Source organism: Serinus canaria, chromosome 4 (genome assembly GCF_022539315.1).
Source record: "Serinus canaria isolate serCan28SL12 chromosome 4, serCan2020, whole genome shotgun sequence".
Taxonomy (NCBI): Eukaryota; Metazoa; Chordata; class Aves; order Passeriformes; family Fringillidae; genus Serinus; species Serinus canaria.
In genome coordinates, this window is record NC_066317.1 from 52,825,342 (window position 1) to 52,844,044 (window position 18,703).

The 18,703-nt window shown below is 37.3% G+C and overlaps 1 protein-coding gene across 2 annotated transcripts in view; it reads right to left on the reverse strand.

Moving 5' to 3' along the window:
- Positions 1–18,703, reverse strand: part of TBC1D19 (TBC1 domain family member 19) — a 49,105-nt gene that overhangs the window by 7,296 nt on the left and 23,106 nt on the right. For both annotated transcript variants that reach the window (XM_050974015.1, XM_050974016.1), the window contains 7 exons: positions 18,627–18,699; positions 17,852–17,890; positions 15,240–15,352; positions 11,631–11,705; positions 11,104–11,166; positions 3,118–3,202; positions 831–875 (listed from right to left, as the gene is read on the reverse strand). In XM_050974015.1, coding sequence (XP_050829972.1) covers positions 831–875; positions 3,118–3,202; positions 11,104–11,166; positions 11,631–11,705; positions 15,240–15,352; positions 17,852–17,890; positions 18,627–18,699 — 493 coding nt within the window. The remainder of the gene's footprint in view (positions 1–830; positions 876–3,117; positions 3,203–11,103; positions 11,167–11,630; positions 11,706–15,239; positions 15,353–17,851; positions 17,891–18,626; positions 18,700–18,703) is intronic.

Here is an 18,703-nt window from a genome sequence, read left to right on the forward strand (position 1 = left end):
AGACCTCTAGTAATTCATGTAGTACTCAGATAGAACATCCACAGTACTTGGCAGCTGTAGCAATGACAGCTTGCTCCTTCTTCCCAGCTGATCTTAGCTCCCATTCACTAGATTTTATTTAAGGCTGGCAAGAGGCGGCTGCTTTGGCAAAAGATCGTAAGAACAACGCTTCATGGCTACAAAGCTGCAAAAATTGCAGAGGCAAACATAGAAAAAAGTGAAACAAAAGTATGACCTGCAACTGACTACACTGAAATACAGAAGACATAAAAGACAAGGCCAGAGACACAGATTTAAGATTGGTGATGTAAAGCCTTGAAAGCAAGAGGAAAGAGCTTGAAATACAAATGGAGGGAAAGGATTCAATAAGGGATTGAAATGGTCAAGGTAAGAGCTGAAAAAACCAATTTTAATAACTGAAGTTATAACAACAGTGACGATATTAAAATTACATAGATCTGTTGTGTCAACACACATTTTGAAAGGAGACTTTAGGGTGTGGTTTGTTAAGTACTGAAAAGCTGGGAGGTCAGCCAGTTTCAGCATTTATCATTCAAATCCTCTAAGTGCTTGTACAAGACTGAATACAAGCTGCAGTATCACAAGTTGTTTTCCTTCTCCTTCCCACACACAAAGATAAATTCCATTTGTAATCACTAACACCAGGCTGAATGTGGGTTTGGAGTAGCTTCCATCCAGCTTACTCCTTTAATTAATGAATTTCACACAGTAATAGCAAAACGTAACTTGCAACAGAAAAAGAAAATATGTATTTGAGAAAAAAAATCTTTCCAAACTACCACTAGAGGAGGCAAGAGTATAATTCATACCATTTGGAGGATAGTAAACAGCATATTCTTCCATTCCGAGTTTTCCTGTGAACCATCAAACCACAAAGAAAATGTCATTAAGCTGTAAAAAGGTATAAAGATTTAAACAATTTAAATTAAAAAGTGAGTTTTAAGTTACAATGACAAAACTCATAACTAATTATATTATTGACCATCTTACATTGTCTAAAATGTGGCAAGAAATGCAATGTGACTGGTACAATATCAGATATAAAACTGAAATGCAGCACCAATCAAGAAGAATGACAAACAACAAAAAAAGAGGAGGAAAATTTCAGTAATGCTGTTCCATTGAGATTCTAATCTGGGTGTGTCTTAGGAGCTCTAAAGGTGTTTGCTGCAGACCTGGAAGACAGTGAAGCTCTAGGAGGGAATAAGGGCAGACTGACCCAGGGACAGGAAAGGCCGTTAAACGGATACAAAATAAAATACAGATAAAAAAAATTCAAGGCATCATTCGGTTTGCAACAGAGGAAGATGGATGTTCTGATATAACAAACAAATATTTAAGTAATACGCTGGATACAAAAGAATTAAATCAAGAAAACCACTGATCATATACACTGATGGTGTAACTTTTTTATCTTCCATGCAAAATGAACACATTGTATTATTAAACCATATTTTAACTATAGAAATTAATAATCCAAAATCTATTAATAAAATTTAACAATTTATTTAGAAATATAGAAGTGCTATTAAATATAATTAAAAGTAATTAAAACTTGCAATTATTTTAGTTCTAAAATTAGAACATTCAACTAAAAATTTAATTTATTACAAGAACATTTATAGAATATTCTGTGTACTCTAATTACTCTTCACAATAGAATTTAGCACATGGAACTTTTGTCAGCTTCAATGGAATCTGGACCTTGATAGTTTCCTAAAACAAAAATAACCTGCGAAATTCCTGCCTACTACCCTATGAAAACAAAATCCAGTGTTTTCCAATTATACAAACGAGTTGTTTCATGAAACTAAAAATTATTTTCTCCTTTTCCTTTCAACAGTTTGCTTGTTGCGCAGCCAGGAATTATAATCTGGGAGGATGAGTATTTTTAGCATAAAGCACATCTCTTGGAAAATCAGCTAAAAATAGCGCATACAAGGCTTTCGGATTTGCACTGCACAGATTTAGGTATCAGCAACATCATTCCCCAGGATTTGCCTGGGAATATGCAGGATGTTCTCCATTGCTGTGTTTCTGGGCTGCCACAGCTCTGTGTCTGAAGTGAGACCTGGGATCCCACTGCTGTTTTGCTCTCAGTGAGCCCTTTGCTTATTTCAGTGAGTAGGTAAACTCTATCATTCAGTACAAGACAGTAAAAAAAGCAATAAAAAAGGAATTAAAAAATTAGAAAACAAACATTACTTATAGCGACATAAGAGGCAGCAAAATAAAAACTCTCAGTAGAGGTTCTGTGCAAAAAAAGTAGTTAGGGATCACATTTGGCTAAATACACAGGCACCAGGACCAAGGAAATCAATGGGAATGTAGAAGATGAAGGTGCATGGGAAAAAAAAGTGATTGGATTACTGAATGACTCAAGAAAGAAGGCAAAATTAGGAATCTCTAGGTAAAATCAAGGCAAGTGAGCTTCTAAGACACATGGAAACATCCAGAAGAATGGTATGAGAAGCTGGCAGAGAAGGCAAGTGGACTGAATCAAGAAATCTAAAGATAGTTAGGAAAAATAATGAGACCTCAAATCAAAGAACTTCCAAAAAGAAGCAGATACTCTGGAAGATGCCATGCTTTTTTAAAAAAATATCACTTCTAAGTATGCTTGGTAAAGCTCTACTCTCCCACACATTTGAACGAGCCCACAGATCTTTAGCAATATGTTCTGCTCCTATCTACAAATATTTGCAAAACTCACTGCTTTGCAAAGACAACATTCTATAACTACTTCCAGTTGCTAAATTTATTGGAGTTGCAGAGGACAATATTGTCTATTTAAATGTCTAGCTCTGACGAAGACAGGCATTGTCATGATTTTACCATATTTTCATAGTTGTGTTTCATTTCTCCTGGTAAAACACTGCAGAACTATACACAGGAAAGTGGAGTAAAAGAACAGTATTGCAATCTGTGATCAGCTTCTAAACTGTCAGAATCTACACAGAAGTCAGCTGGATACATTTTTATTAACATTCTTTAAAGGGTAGTCTGCTAGGTGTAATGAACACAAAGCAAATTCACATACTGTATTAGTGCAAATAATAAAATCTACATGAGCTTTTTAAACACAACTCTTTTTACCTTGTATATATGATTTGGGTGGGGTGGCACTACTGTAAGCAAAGTGCTCCAGTACAGATGTATCTCGGGAAAAACACAGCAACACCTGCAGAAAAGAAAGTCAGCTGATTAACCGGATCAAAGCAATGTCAAACAAATTTAATGTCTTAATTAGCACCTATTAGATGCTATTTAAGAGAGCCAATAAGGTTGAAAGCTCTTCACCACCTTAGCTTGTTTTCCTGCTCAAATTTCCAGGCTCACTTTGAACTTGCTATAACTTTACATTCACGTTCATGTGTTATCAGTTTTATATCCACATTCTTTTACCCTGCTCCTTCCCCCTTGGCAGGTGTTCATCCCCTTCTGTCACAACATTAGTGACTGTATGTGTACCTGACTGCTTTTACATTTTCTAGACTGTTTTTCAACTCAGTTACCATGACCTGGGGATGTCCTACTAAGTGAATAAGCAAACTAATCATTTACACTCTTGAATGTGTGCAGCTCTAGAAGAATTTACATTTGCTTTCATTCCCAGGATCTTTAAGAAAATGTTTTCATGCAATTCAGCTCTTTCAAAAAACAGATTATAATGCTCACCTTGTATCCTAAAATCACAAATGCACATCGTATAGTCTAAAGTATATTTGGGTTTTACTGTTTACATAAATGCAAAAAACCTGTATTCACAGCAACTGAGTATAAAATTAAGCAGTAAAATCATTCATAGATAAAAAACACAATAAAGAATCTCATCCTATCTGGAGTTGTAAAAATTGTAGTAATTACTACTGTACGTAAAAATCTTCATGTTTTCATGCACTGAGAGGCTGCACTATGAAGAATGTACACGAGAGGGCAGACATAAGGCAGACTTCAACTCACTGCTGACTTTAGCACACCTGAATCCCTCTCTGGGATGGGGTTGGGGTTTAAGCCCAGCTGGAAACCAAGCATCACTCAGACGCTCGCTCAACCCTCCCTCTCCCTCTCCACCCCGGTGGAATGGGGAGGAGAATCAAAGTAAAACTTGTAGGCTGAGATAACAACAGTTTAGTAAGTAAATAATGGCAAATTATAATAATAATGATAATAAAAGACTAATGCCAGACCCTTCCCAAACCCAGGTCGGCCACCCGATTCTGGGTAAGTCCCCCCAGTACCAGGCATGATGTTCTGTGGTGTGGAATACCCCTTTCATCAGTCCTGCCTATGCTCCCTCCCAGTTTCTTTTGTGTACCTCATCACTGGCAGAGCATGAGACAAGGAAAAAGTCCTTAGGATAAACACAAGTTAGCAATACCCCAAAATAGCAGTGTGTTATCAAAACCATTCTCATTCCCAATCCAAAACACAGCACTGTAACAGCTACTGAGAAGAATTAAACTCTACCCTAGCTGAACCCAGGACACTCTGCTCTTGAAGATTTTAAGAGTTTATTTTAACTGTAGTCAAGGTGTAAAAGGAGGAAATGTTTCACTACATAACTTATTGTGGAAAAAAATGAATGGATTTTTCCTTCCAGTAACTGGTGCAAAGATCTTCCACATATCAGCGTTTGTTAAAAGAAAACAAGCAAAATGACACACCTGACTATTATCGCTTTAAATTTTTTTTTAAGGAAAGCAGGTCAAATTTTGAGACTTTTTTCTTTTTTGAACCTCAAAACTCTTTCTCAAATACAAACGTCTTTTAAAAATTAATAATACTTTCTTTATCTCAAACAGTTTAAGCTAAATATTATTTTTCTGCAATACACAATCATGTTCATAGCTGCCAAAATATCACTGACAATAACAATGCACAGGCAAATGTAATTCTATGTGTATGTTAACTGAGGTGAACAAAAGAGAAACTAATCTGAACAGGACATAAACTATGTTCTCTCATAGGGGAAAGAATGTAACCTTCATCTGAGGCCCTCTTTTTTAGGAATACAGTGTCCAGTACCAGTATCTGGAAGTCTTTAAATGAAGACTCTGCAACTTTAGAAGCAATAGACTCTAGCTCAAACCTAAGTTATGACTATACCCAAAAAACTCTGGGCAACATTCTCTACACATATTCATTCTGCAGGATGTAAGACTAAACTACTCAAATTGAACTTCTGGCCCGAAATAAAGAATTTACAAATCTACTAATCCATGTGTTATTTTCCTCATTATCAAAATGATAGTGCTAAAGAAAACAATGGCCCTTTTCAAGTACAGAAATATTAACCAAATCATTGGCTATTTATAATCCAACTGAAAAGTAAACCACTGAATTAAAATCATTGAGGGAAAGAAAAAGAAACCCTAAGTCAAAGCTTTTATCCAAAAGAAATTACTTTATTAAAAGTACCTGTATTTTATTTCAACAGTTATGAAGAAATAATAAAAATAAGTGAATTTTGGGGAAAAGAAAGCAAAGATATTAAAGGAAATAAATTATGCCATTTCACAGTGTTTTTCCTGAAAATAGTTGTATGCTACTGAAGAGGTACCAATAATGCAACAAAATATCTGCATCATTATTTAAGCCCAGATTTTCTCATTTTGATGGACATTTCATCTGTTCCATAACATACTAGGGACACACTCTGCTCAATGACTTGGAAAACTTAAGAGGCAGTAACTAGTCATGAAAAAAAGCCATAAACCCAGTGCAAACCCAGAATTAATGTATCTGGTTTAAACTAACATTTTTATTACCTATCTTATTTAGCCAATATTTAATTCCATGTACCATATTAAATCAATAAATAATATCCCATATCACAGTGACTCATACTACAAAATTTTTCCAGTGGCTATAGAACAAAATAATTTGGCAGTAAAGCATTTGCAAATTAGGTTGGAAGAGGAAATTATCAAGGAAAATGGATAACTTTTTTCTAGAACAGCGTCTGAGGAATACCACAAAATAGCAATCAAAACTAGAGCAACAAATAATTAGAAGTTTGAGATATTTTCTACTTCAAAGCCCTGCAGTAAAACTAGCCACATAATTTTTCAGAGATTTTTGGTGAGTCTTCTTCAAACTACTAAAGACAGTTTAGTCTTTTTAATGATTTTTATTCTGCAGCTATTCTTTTAGTCGGTAGAGATATAAAAAAAGGAAAACATTAAATTGGGTTATATATTGAGAATGATGAGCGAAATCTATTTCTGATGGTCTTAAAACAAAAGATTATATGATATACTAGTTCATACTTCTTCATAGTTTATAACCCCCTGTCTACTGCAAGTGTCAGTTAATGACTAATTAATGCCATGGTAGTCTACATAACAAATGAAAAAGAAACAGGAATCAGATTTTCACATCCCAAGATGAAGACACAGTATTTAACAATAATGAGATCATCTTTGACCATTAAATCAAGAAAAACTCTTACATGTAAATATTTAGTGAACAAATACCAATGTTTGAGTTGACATTACTCAGACAGTTTGCAAATTTCACAAAATCACAGAATCACTAGGTTGGAAGAGACCTTCAAGATCATCAAGTCCAACTCAGCCCCAACACTTCAACTAAACCACAGCACCAAGTGCCACACCCAGTCTTTTTTTAAACACATCCAGGGATGGTGACTCCAACACCTCCCCCAGCAGACCATTCCAGTACTTGATCACTCTTTCCGTAAAAAACTTTTTTTCCTAATATCCAACCTAAACTTCCCTTGGTGCAGCTTGAGACTGTAACCTCTCATTCTGTCAGTTGCTGTAGAGAAAGAAACCAACCCCACCTGACCCCAACCACCTTTCAGGAAGTTGTAGAGAGTGTTAAGGTCACCCCAAGTCTCCTTTTCTCCAGGCTAAACACCCCCAGCTCCCTCAGCCATTCCTCAAAGGGTTTCTGTTCCCAGCCCCTCACCAGCCTCGTTGCCTTCTCTGGATGTGCTCAAGCTTCTCAACGTCCTTCCCAAACTGAGGGCCAGAACTGGACACAGCACTCAAGGTGTGACCTCACCAGCGCCAAGTGCAGGGGGAGAATGACCTCCCTGCTCCTGCTGGCCACACTATTCCTGATCCAGGCTAGGATGCCCTTGGCCTTCTTGGCCACCAGGGCTCACTGCTGGCTCATGTTCAGTCATGTTCAGTTGAGCAGCACCCCCAGGTCCCTTTGTGCATGGGCACTGTCCAGCCACACCGTCCCCAGCCTAGAGTGCTGCAGGGGGTTATTGTGGCCAAAATGCAGGACTTGACACTTGAACTTTTTAAATGTCATCCTATTGGATTCTGCCCATCCATCCAACCATCCCAGGTCTTGCTGTACAGCCCTCTTACCCTCCAACAGATCAACACACGCTCCGAGCTTAGTGTCATGAGCAGATTTACAATTAAAGACTCAACACCCTCTTCCATATCGCCAATAACAATATTGACCAGAACTGGCCCCAGAACAGACCCCTGAGGACACCACTGGTGACTGGCCCCAGCTGGATGCAGCACTGCTCACCACCACTCTCTGGGCCCAGCCATCCAGCCAATTCTGAATCCAGCACAGAGTGCTCCTGTCCAAGTCGGGGGCTGCCAGCTTTTCCAGGGGGGTGCTGTGGGAGACAGTGTCAAAGGCCCTGCTGAAGTCCAAGTATTCAACATCCACAGCCTTTCCTGCATCTACCAGCCAGTTCACCTGGTCATAAAAGGAGACCAGGTTGGTCAAACACAACCTACGCCCCTAAACCCGTGCTGGCTGGGTCTGATACCCTGGCCATCCTGTAAGTGCTGCGTGATGACACCCAATAAAAACTGTTCCATGACCTTACCTGGTGCAGAGGTCAGGCTGACTGGTCTATAATTACCAGTATCCTCCTTCCCACCCTTTTTGTGAATGGGTGTCGCACTGGCCAGCTTCCAGTCATCTGGAACCTCAGCAGTCAGCCAGGACTGCTGGTAAACGATGGAGAGCAGCTTTGCAAGCTTGTCTGCCACCTCCCTCATCACCCTGGGGTAGATCCCATCTGGTCCCATAGATTTAGGAACATCCAAGCAGCTTAGCAGTTCTCTGACTGCCTCCTCTTGGATAACAGGGGGGACCATTCTGCTCCCTTATACCATCTACAAGCCCAGGAGGACAGTTGTCCTGAGGACAAGCTGTCTTCCCACTAAAGACTGAGGCAAAGAAGGCATTAAGCACTTCTGCCTTCTCCTCATCTGCAGGTACTGAGATGTACTCCCATCCAATAGAGAACAAAGGCTGGTCTTACCCTTCCTTTTGCTGTTAATATATTTGTAAAAACATTTTTTATTATCCTTTACAGAAGTTGCCAACTTAAATTCAAACTGAGCTTTGGCCTCTCAATTTTTTTTCCTCCATGCCCTAGCAACCCCCTTAATACTTCCTGAGAAACCTGACCCTCCTTCCAAAGACGACACATCCTCTTTTTATTCCTAAATTCCTTCAAAACCTCGTTGCCCATACAGGCTGGATGTTTGCCTCATCAACTCATCTTCGAGCAGAAAGGAACAGACTGTCTCTGTGCCCTCAAGATGTCTGTTTTGAAGCATGCTCACCTTTCCTGGACTCCTTTGTTTTTAAGGGCTGCTTCCCAAGGAACTCTCTGAATAAGTCTCCTAAATACCTCAGAGTCTGCCCTCCAGAAGTCCAAAGAAAAAGTCTTATTGATGTTCCTCCTAATTTCATCAAATATTGAGAACTCTATAATTTCATGATCACTATGCCCCAAGCAACCTCCAACCACCACATCTCCCACCAGCCCATCTCTACTTGCAAACAACAGGTCTAACATAGTCCCTCCCCTGGTGCGCTCACTCACAACTGCGACAAAAAGTTGTCCTCCACGCCCTCTAAAAACTTCCTGGACTGCCTCTTTTCAGCTGTATTAAGTTCCCAGCAGATGTCTCGTAGGTTAAAGTCACCTACAAGAACAAGGGCTGGTGATCCTGAAACATTTTCCAGCTGCTTATAAGAATAAGTTGTCCACCTCTTCTTCTTGGTTGGGTGGATGATAAAAACTCCCAGTAGGATGCAGCCTTGTTGGCCTTCCCCTTAATTCTTACCCATAGGGACTCAATTTCATCATCATTAGTTTCAATACCTGTGGCATCAAAAGCCTTCCTAACATAAAGGGCCACCCCTCCACCTCTTCTCCCTTTCCTGTCTCTTCTGAAGAGCTTGTAGCCATCCAGTGCAGTGCTCCAGTTATGTGACTTGTCCCACCACCTTTCCATGATGGCAACTACATCATAGCTTTGCTGCTGTACCATGCTTCTAGATCTTCCTATTTGTTACCCATGCTGTGTGCATTAGTGTACGTGCACCTCAGCTGGGCTACTGATTTCACCCCTAACTCAGGCTTACCTCCCTTGGGCCTGCTTCCAGAGAGCCCAGCTGCATCCCCTTCTCCCTTCAAACCTAGTTTAAAGCCCTCTCAGTGAGTTCCACCAGTTCATAAGCTAAAATCCTTCTGCCCTTAACAGAGAGATGGAGCCCATCCAGTTCCAGCAGGCCAGGTGCTGAAAAAAGTTGCCCCATAATCAAAGAACCCAAAATTCTGCCAATGACACCAACCCTTGAGCCACTTGTTGATAGTGTGAGCTCTCCTACTCCTTTCATCATTTTTCTCTGCCACCAAAGGGACTGAATGAGCAGAATACTACCTGTGCTCCTGCCCCATCAACCACTTGACCCAGTGCCCTAAAGTCCTTTTTAATTGCCCTGACACTCCTCTTTTCAATCTCTGAGATTGAAAAGAGTGGGAAATAATAGAGGGCAAAATCAGCCCAGGGACTCTCTCAGTAATATCCTGTAACCAGGCCCCAGGGAGGCAACAGACCTCCCTGTGGGATGGGTGTGGTCGACATAAGGGGACCCCTGCTCCCTCAGAAGGGAGGCAACTACCACAACTATCCTGATTTTCTTTTGATTTTAGCTGTGGTGATCCATCTGACAGATGAAGCGTAACTGGGAGGCTCACTGGGCAGATAATTTTCTTCTGCATCATCTGGCTGACCCTCTTGATTCAGGGCCTCATACCTATCCTGAAGTAGGCACCTGGGTAGGTGATGGGGTTTGAGAAGAAATTTTAATTCTGAAACAAATTCAGATACAGATCTTAATATTGTCTCTATTTTAAAATGAAAATGTCATCATTTCATGAGGTTATAGTTTTAGCTATTAATGTTTAAATGCTGAATTATAAGCAGATATATTTGAATAGTATGCTTAAACAGTACTGCATATTTTTATATCTATATGGATTAAGCAGCATTAAGGACAGTTTCTTGCCTAGTTAAATTACTAGAAGTTTTATGTATTCCCATCAAAGAAGAAATTATTTAGTTTCACATAGCTCTCAACCAAAAAATTAAGCAAGTGTAACATAACAGATATGACTAATGAAATCAAAAGCACTGTGGAAATGTTAAGTTTGCTGCATGACATCTATGTTGACACTGCAATCAACTATACATTAGGAAATTTAGAGATGTAATCTCCTTCTAATTATGGGCATTTGATAGCCATCAACAAAGAAAATTCTGTATAAATTAGCTGGATTGCTGATTCCTAGAAACAGTTGTGGGATGGGAGCAATCCTACAAGTAGCCATACCTGTCACTACCTTAGTCAGAATCAATGTCTTTAATTTAAAAATATGTCAATATGCTTACTGCAATAGGTCACTGTAAAGCAAGGAGCTATTTTAATTGGACCTTGAATATACTTCTCATGACCTAATTTTTCTGTACACAACTTTAAATTGTTGGGGGTTATTTACAGCAAAACTGGAAAGGGGAAAAATATGGCTGACTTTGTATTTTCCAGCTGAGTGCACTGGAAAGACTTGGTGTATGGTCCTTCATAGCAGGAGTTTTAGAAGCTTGCCCTGCTTAATCTGTGTGTCCAAGACTGCTATTCGGAAGAGAAAGTATACACAGTGAACAGATGTATCTGTCCCACTGTACTCTGCCTTACAAAGGCAGTTCTCTCTCCAAAGATGATACAATCCCACAGGAGTGTACCTCCTAGGTTTCTAATAAAAAAATAGTTACATACCTGATATAAATAATCCTCAAATACAAAATAGTAGTCATCATTGCTTGCTGTCAGCTTTACATCCTGTAATAAAAAAATACAAGACTTTGAAGCCAAAAGACCTCCCTTCAGACTCCCATGGAGGCTAAACTTAACATGATAGAAGACACTGTTTCACTTTCATTCAAAGAACTATAGCTAAGCTTAGACTCCACACTGTAAAATTAAAAAATGCTCTATTAACTTGATGATTAGTATTCAGAGTTGAAACTTGAAATGGAAGCAGTCATACCCTGTTGGTTCTTTCTCAGAAACCCAGTTACTCATTCAAATGAAGATATTCCTTTATGACTTAACAGTTCAACTCAAATGTCTTACACAAGAGACAACACAGGCACAAGGAATAAGTTCACAATAATAAGTTCACACTAATGATTTTTACACTCCTCAAAACCAAACCATCTAGTATTTTCTTTATTAAAAAACCCAACAACAAGATAGAAGTGTGATAAGCACATAAATCACTCACTGTTTAGTGAATTACTTACCTTGTAAATCAGGCTGTCCACTAAAAGGTTGTGTTGAATCACATTTGACTTAAGCTGCTCATAATACAAAATGTCCTAAAAGTAAGAATATTACCATTATCTGTCTGAGACATGACCTGAATTTATATTTAAAGTAAAAAAATTAATTTTCAGCAAGTTAAAAAAAAAAAAGCATGTGTTCAACCAAAAAAAAGCACTGCATATTTATGAAGCATCTATCATAGTTTGCGTCCAAAAATGTGTTAAATTTCTTATGTTATTTAGAATTTTTTCAGTTATAAAACAAAAATCTTACCATTTTCATCTGATTCAACATTTCTTCTTTGTCTGTTGAATTTTCATGTAACATTGATTTGTAAACTTTTTCTCCCTCAAAAATATGTTTCATTTTCATATAGACTGCAGGTTTTCTGAAAATTATAGGTAGTATAAAAATACCATACCTCCAAATATACTTATCTTTCCAAACTGAAATTAAGTACACTTCAGGATTGCAGTGAGCAGCCTTCTTGACCTAACAGAGCCACATCCCAAAACATTCATATTGTATCCACTTGAGAGCATAAGGGAGCTCATGGGCAAGAGAGAATAGTATCTTTCAGCAGAACCCAGCAAAGCTACTTTAAACAGAATTTGGATATTCACCTTCTCTGAAATAAAGGTTTGGATTACTCAGCAACCTCTGTGCGGCACAGTCCACCTGCGTCCTGTCATGAAATCCCTGGTACTCGAGCTACACTTTCACTGATGAACTGTTGGCAGGTCATGACCCATTTCTAGTCACCCTTGCCATGTGACTGCACTATTGCACTTGTCTCTCAATCTAACAAGGACAAAACTAATACCTAATCAGATTACATAAAGAGAAAACAGACAAAAGAGTTAAAGGAAGACCCTCCCAGTGAATTCTTGAAGAAGGCCCAAAGCTTATTCTCCTTTTACCAGAGATCTGTGAAACCTGCTTGTAAACTACAGCCTTCTGCAGCCAAAGATGATGACAGCCTGTTACTGTAACTGGGTTTTCTGATGTTTGAATGGTTCAGTGGGGATCTTTGGCTACTGATCCTAATCTCAGAAACTCTTCTGGTAAGTCAGATACACATAATGTCCCATTATGAACTTGCCACCTCACCTATTTATTAAGTTTTTAAACCTTGGAAACTACATTCAGTAATACCTATAGCAAAGTAAACCATTACTGATTTTTCCATGCTGGAATTTTCAGAATTAAGGTTTTCCACCTATTAACTCAAAAAACTTAGAGGGGGAAGAAAAAGCCTATCAGATAATGAACAAACTTCTTTCCTAAGCACTGTTTCAGTAGCCTGCAGAGACTAAACAATTCTGTAACACTATGAATAGAAGGAAAAAAAAATTAAACAGATTCTCAGTAAGTGTGTGCCATCCATTTTGTGCAATGAGACAGATATCCCACAGGAAATAACTGTGATTCTGTGATTCAAGTCCATATGATTAAAATATATATATAGCAAATTGGACTGTTTACACAGACAATATTAACTGTGACACTGTTCACCTTCGAATGTTTGTCTTTGCAACCTTAAAAAGGCTCTTTTAACACTTCCTCTAAAGTGTACCATTACAAATGAAAACTGAGAAACAATTCATTGTCAGGCAATGTGTTTATACATTTCTAAATAATCCTGCATACTGAGCTCACAGTTTATCATTTTTATTATTACAATGCTAGATTGTTAGTATCATTCCTTGCTTGGCTGTATATTAGCTTTATACAGAGGCTGAGCTTTACTGAATAAAATTGTCCAAACAACAATATTGGATGCTAGCACACACAGTGCTGCCCATACCAAACCCTCATAATGTTTCACATCAAAGAAAGGAAATTCACAGTTCATGTGATTTAGAGATTCATACAACTATAAATGTAATAGAACCTAAATTGCAAATCAGAAATATTACAGCAAGGAATGTCTGCAGACAACTCAACTCCAGCAGAGAAACTATTCACAGGAGGTAAAGAAAAGAAGAGTTAGATAAATCCATAAAGTCTATATGAAATTCAGCAGATCATAAAACAGCTGCATGTATATGGAAACTGCTTTGCTATACTTCACAAAAAAGAAAGCCATGCAAGAAGAACCAAATTAAGTTCTTCTATGCAAGAACATCTCAGGGTAGCATTTTGGCAGTAGTCACAGCTTACTTCTGTGTAAGAAACATTAGTTAATGCACTGCTTAAACTGAACCACGGCTATCCATCTTAGAGCTGTGGTAATCCACGTGCTGTTCTACCTGATCTATGGGCACTCTGCTAGGTCTCATTCAGAAAACTGATCTTTTAAATGCATGTACTCAAAGTCCATAAAACAACTTTAACTTAGAACCCAGGATAAAAAATGCTAAGCAAAAATAGTCTTGGAAAAGAAGACAGAAGATTATGACAGCTGTTAGATTAGAACAGTTTCAGTTTTGCAAGAAGAAAAATATTTACATGCACTTACCTCACAGCTTAAATTATTTTCTTCAACATAGTGTATCTTGTCCCAACTTGATAACCTCTGTTTTCTATGGGGACTGAGGGTGCATTTTGTATTTCACTGTTTTTCAATCCTTTATTTCAACAATCTCAAAGTAGTAGACTAATTTCCCAGTCTGCATCACTTTATCTGCCCTTACCACTTTGTGTCATTGTTATTATAATTTTCTAGCCACTTGCCGTCATCTTTCTAGAGTTCCTTCAGCATCATCACAAAGCATTGTCTCACCACTAATTCCTTGCACACAATCTACTCAGTTCAGTCTCAAGGCTCTGGATCTGGCAGAATGTCTCTTAAATCAAAATTTCTACTGCACTCAGTCTCAGAATAATGTATGTTTAAAGCAGTTTATTTTCTTTTTCATCTATAGCTGACAAGTATCATTTGCTAAGTGGGTAAAAAATTATCACAAAGTGAATTATTATGTACATATAAAAGCCTCACATCAAAGTTTCCCCAATTATGCAAAGACCTTAAAGACATATTTAACTTTTTATGGTATATTAAATATAATAACTATGGCATGGCTTCAGATATGGCAAAAATTTCATTGTGGAGGACTTGCATCAAATATAAAGTACAATGAAAAACTGTTGCAGTACAAAGGAACATAGAAATGACCCACATCTTACTAGCTCCTCTCTAAGTTTTTTTGATTGTACCTATGCAGAGTATATGCCATAATACATAAAGCAATTAATAAGATATGTAAATCCATATGACGACAGGGTCAAACAACCAGGAAAAATATATAAGACATCTTTTTATAAAACTTAGCAAAGATTTGAGCAGCTCAGTCTTCTTCCCAGGTATTTTTTTTTGTCCCTTCTAAAAAAATCAGCATCATATAGGAAAATCTCAGGAGTCAGTCAGATTCCACAGTATTTTGCTCACATTTCTATTAAAAATTAGGAAGAGTAGCAAAAATTTCACCACAGCACAGAGCTTTTTAAATCATAAAATGTTTATCAGTTTCTGTAACAACTCAGTAGAGCATTTCTATTTTGGAAAACACATCACTAGAAGATATCTGCTTACACTTTTTTGTTCTCACCTTGTCTTCACATTTTACTGTCCCTTCACTACTTACCTCTGGCTGATTAGAAATGTTAAGAATGAGAGCCCACAGATCAGCTCGGAGTGCTGTTGGACATCCCTGACGAACATACTGCTGAGCTGCAGCACTATCTTGCTCTGCTAAAACTGCAATAAACAAAGCAGGTAAAGAGTTGATGCAGTGTAAGACTTCTATCAAATACCTTAATTTTTAACTTTAAAAACTGGCTTACCATGCTGTAAGCATTAGCAAATAGGAAAATACTGAAAATTCCACAATGCAATTTTTAAGTAATTCCTTGGGAAACAAGGCAATTGGTACTAATCAGCAAGGCTGCACTAAGCTTTGTGATAAAATAGCATTTAGTATGTACACATGACTATACCAAGGCTAGTTGCAGCTACTAAGCTGTCATCGTGCAGAACAAGCAGCCATTTATAGCCACCAAATACTCCTGGTTTAACTATGATTGTTATCTCAGTTCAAATAGGAGATTGCCACTCATTCTGGCTTTTTTTTGTCTTCCTTCTTTCCATGTTAACCATATGAGCATCTTCACAGATAAGTGAGGCAGAATTTTCCATTCCAGAGTGTACTGTCATGTTCTCTCCTTATTGGTGTATTTACTCTAGAGGATAAAGACCTCAAAAGATGTCGGTTTGCCTTCATAGTGACATAAAACAAATACTCTACTGCTGACAGGTTTGCTTATTTGGGTCACAGTTGTGAAGCTTTAGGCCCTCTGTCACAAGGGCCTTATGCTGAATACAGTACTGTATATACCAGATAGGTATAGGACAGATTATCTCATTCCCTGCTTAAATCTATAAACTTGAAAGACACACATCTTCAGCTATTGTAATCTGGCAGAAGTGTTCCTCACCAAGGGTGTGTGATTAACTTTACCCTGATACCCAAAATGTATTTCACAAAAGAGAGAGTTGGGAGAAATTTCTGTGTTATTATCTAGACATTACATAGGTGTTCAACTACTACTTGGAAGTTTTCCAAGTCCATTTCCCCTAATTTTTCTGAAGTGTCTGTGAAGCAGCTTGCTTTTCTACATCTCATTGAATTTGATATTCACAATATCTGCTCTGATATGATTTAGAAGGATGAGGTTTTGAATTAAATATCTATCTAATTGATTTTTCTTTCCTTCTCTTTTTGCTTAAATACTGAAGTATCTTTGCTTAAATACTGAATAGACCAGCTTGCCAAATATTTGTTTAACTTGCAGAGCTCTAACACAGACATTTCTATGATCCTTTGTTCCTGCATGAAGAGGGCAAAAATACCCTATTCTAACATCCCCCACAGAACTTCAGAAATACTGTGATTCATCTTGGCACCCATGGGTATTTACCTTATTTTTCTTACTGACATAGAAAATATTATGAAGATGTTTTGGTATATACAAAGATGGGTTTTACTAAACACCATAAAATAAAATCCTCAGACTTGGCAATACTTCTAATATAAAAGCAAAATCAATACCACAGTGGCAAACAAAGTCATAACTAAGACCTGTTAGAGCATGCAGCAGGACTCCCACTGAATGAAAAGGGATTTCAGTTTTTGGTCAAGGCACTTACATATTTACAAAATTTATAGTCTTTGAATATAGCAAAAGCTAAGGTATTATCTAGAATAGAGCTGCTCAGTGTATATATATATGACAAATATGAATGACAATGTGGAGTTGAATGAATGGCTCAAGAAGTCTAGAAAATATAATTTATTTGGAAGAATGGGAAAAGAACAGAGAGGTGGAAAGTACCTCATGAGTTGCTCTTGGATTAGAAAATTGACAGTGCAGGACAAAAAGATTACAACAAAAGAAGGAAGAAAGAAAGACAGAAAGAGAGAAAGATCATTGTTTTGTTATTGCACCAAAAAATGATGATGAAGCACTTTTAGGAATTGGGAGTATCCTGCCAATTTTTTCCTTTGGTGCTAATGTTCAGCAGGAATTAGAAGAGATAGTAATGAGTGAATATTGGTGTATTTCAACCATTCCTTGTATGCTTCTTCTATAAGCAAACTTAAACTATTAAATTATTATTTCTTTTAACTTTCCCTTCCTTTTGTAGGTAATTTCTTAACCTACAAAAACAATCCTGGAACTTTTCAGAAAAAGCAGTATAAAGAGACAAGTAAGTGAATATTCCATAGTGGCTAATATGGAATACTAATACTAATTGCTAATACTGCAATATTCTACAATTGCAACTGATTATTAAAAAGACTATTCTGACACAAAGACATAGATCCCATTACAATAATGAGATCTTTGTGGGAACAGAAGGGACTCCACAGAATTTTGATTTTAAACTGAAATTCAGTAGTGGAATAAGTTAAGATGCCACCAAAAAGATGTCTGTGTGCTTCCTATTTTGTTTTTATTGAAATACCTGTGGAGCTTTTTATCTGGTAGCTACTGGTAGACTGCAAATGTTTGCATTTCTGTCCCTGTCTAAATGATAACAGTATTAGTGACTGTCAATCTAAATTACAATGGTATTACTGATAGTGCTTTGTGCTAGTCTAAGTTCTTAAAGTTCTAAGAGGTACATGCACATACAAATTTAGTAAATGCATTCTTAACTACTCAGAGTTTATTAGAAATAAAAATAGATCCATACCTTTCTGCCCAACACGTACATGTTCATTTTCAAAGAACTCTAGAAAACAAAACCACAGAAAAGCATGGCAAAAAATAAATGAAAAAGACACCCCAGCTGATAATGTGTTTCGTATTTTTAACACACATCATTACATTCAGTTGCTATTTATTGCTAACATCACTAAAAGTTAAACTGCACTAGAGAGTCAAAGTTCTTTTTCAAAAACTAATTTTGTGTTTCAGAAACACAACTAGCAAAGCACCACTACATTACATGATTTTCAACTAGGCAAGTTTCCATGTAAAAAGAAAATCTTGTGATACTATAGTGATTTCCATTTTTAGGCAGTAGGGCCATCTTAAAACCTCGTCCTACAGTAACAGAATCATACATGGAAAACCAACAGAGATTATACACTATTTAAGTTACTGAATATTAATATATGGATATGTCCTCTAATATTTTGACAGCAGTTATTTTAAATGTTTGTATGTATATCTGTATATATATATAAATACATCTATCTGTTAGCTGGGTAAACATTTACTGATAATTTCTGTATTTCTGGAAAGAGGCAATGTGCTTCTCTAGATCCTGAAGAAACTTCTCCAAATCTGACTCTTTATATATGCAATGTTTTTTATTATTAGCTATATTTCACTATAAAAGCAATCATAGTTACAGAGCAAACATTTATCGTTTACTATAGGAAAAACACACATTTTTTTAATAATTTTAAGGATTCTACTCATTAGTGTTCTGTTTGAATGACTGCAGCATGGCATTAGCTTACCAGGAGGCACTTGTGCTGAATCATCAATACCAAGCTGTCCTATATTTAAGCCCAGTTCACTAAAGCCTTCTTTCTGA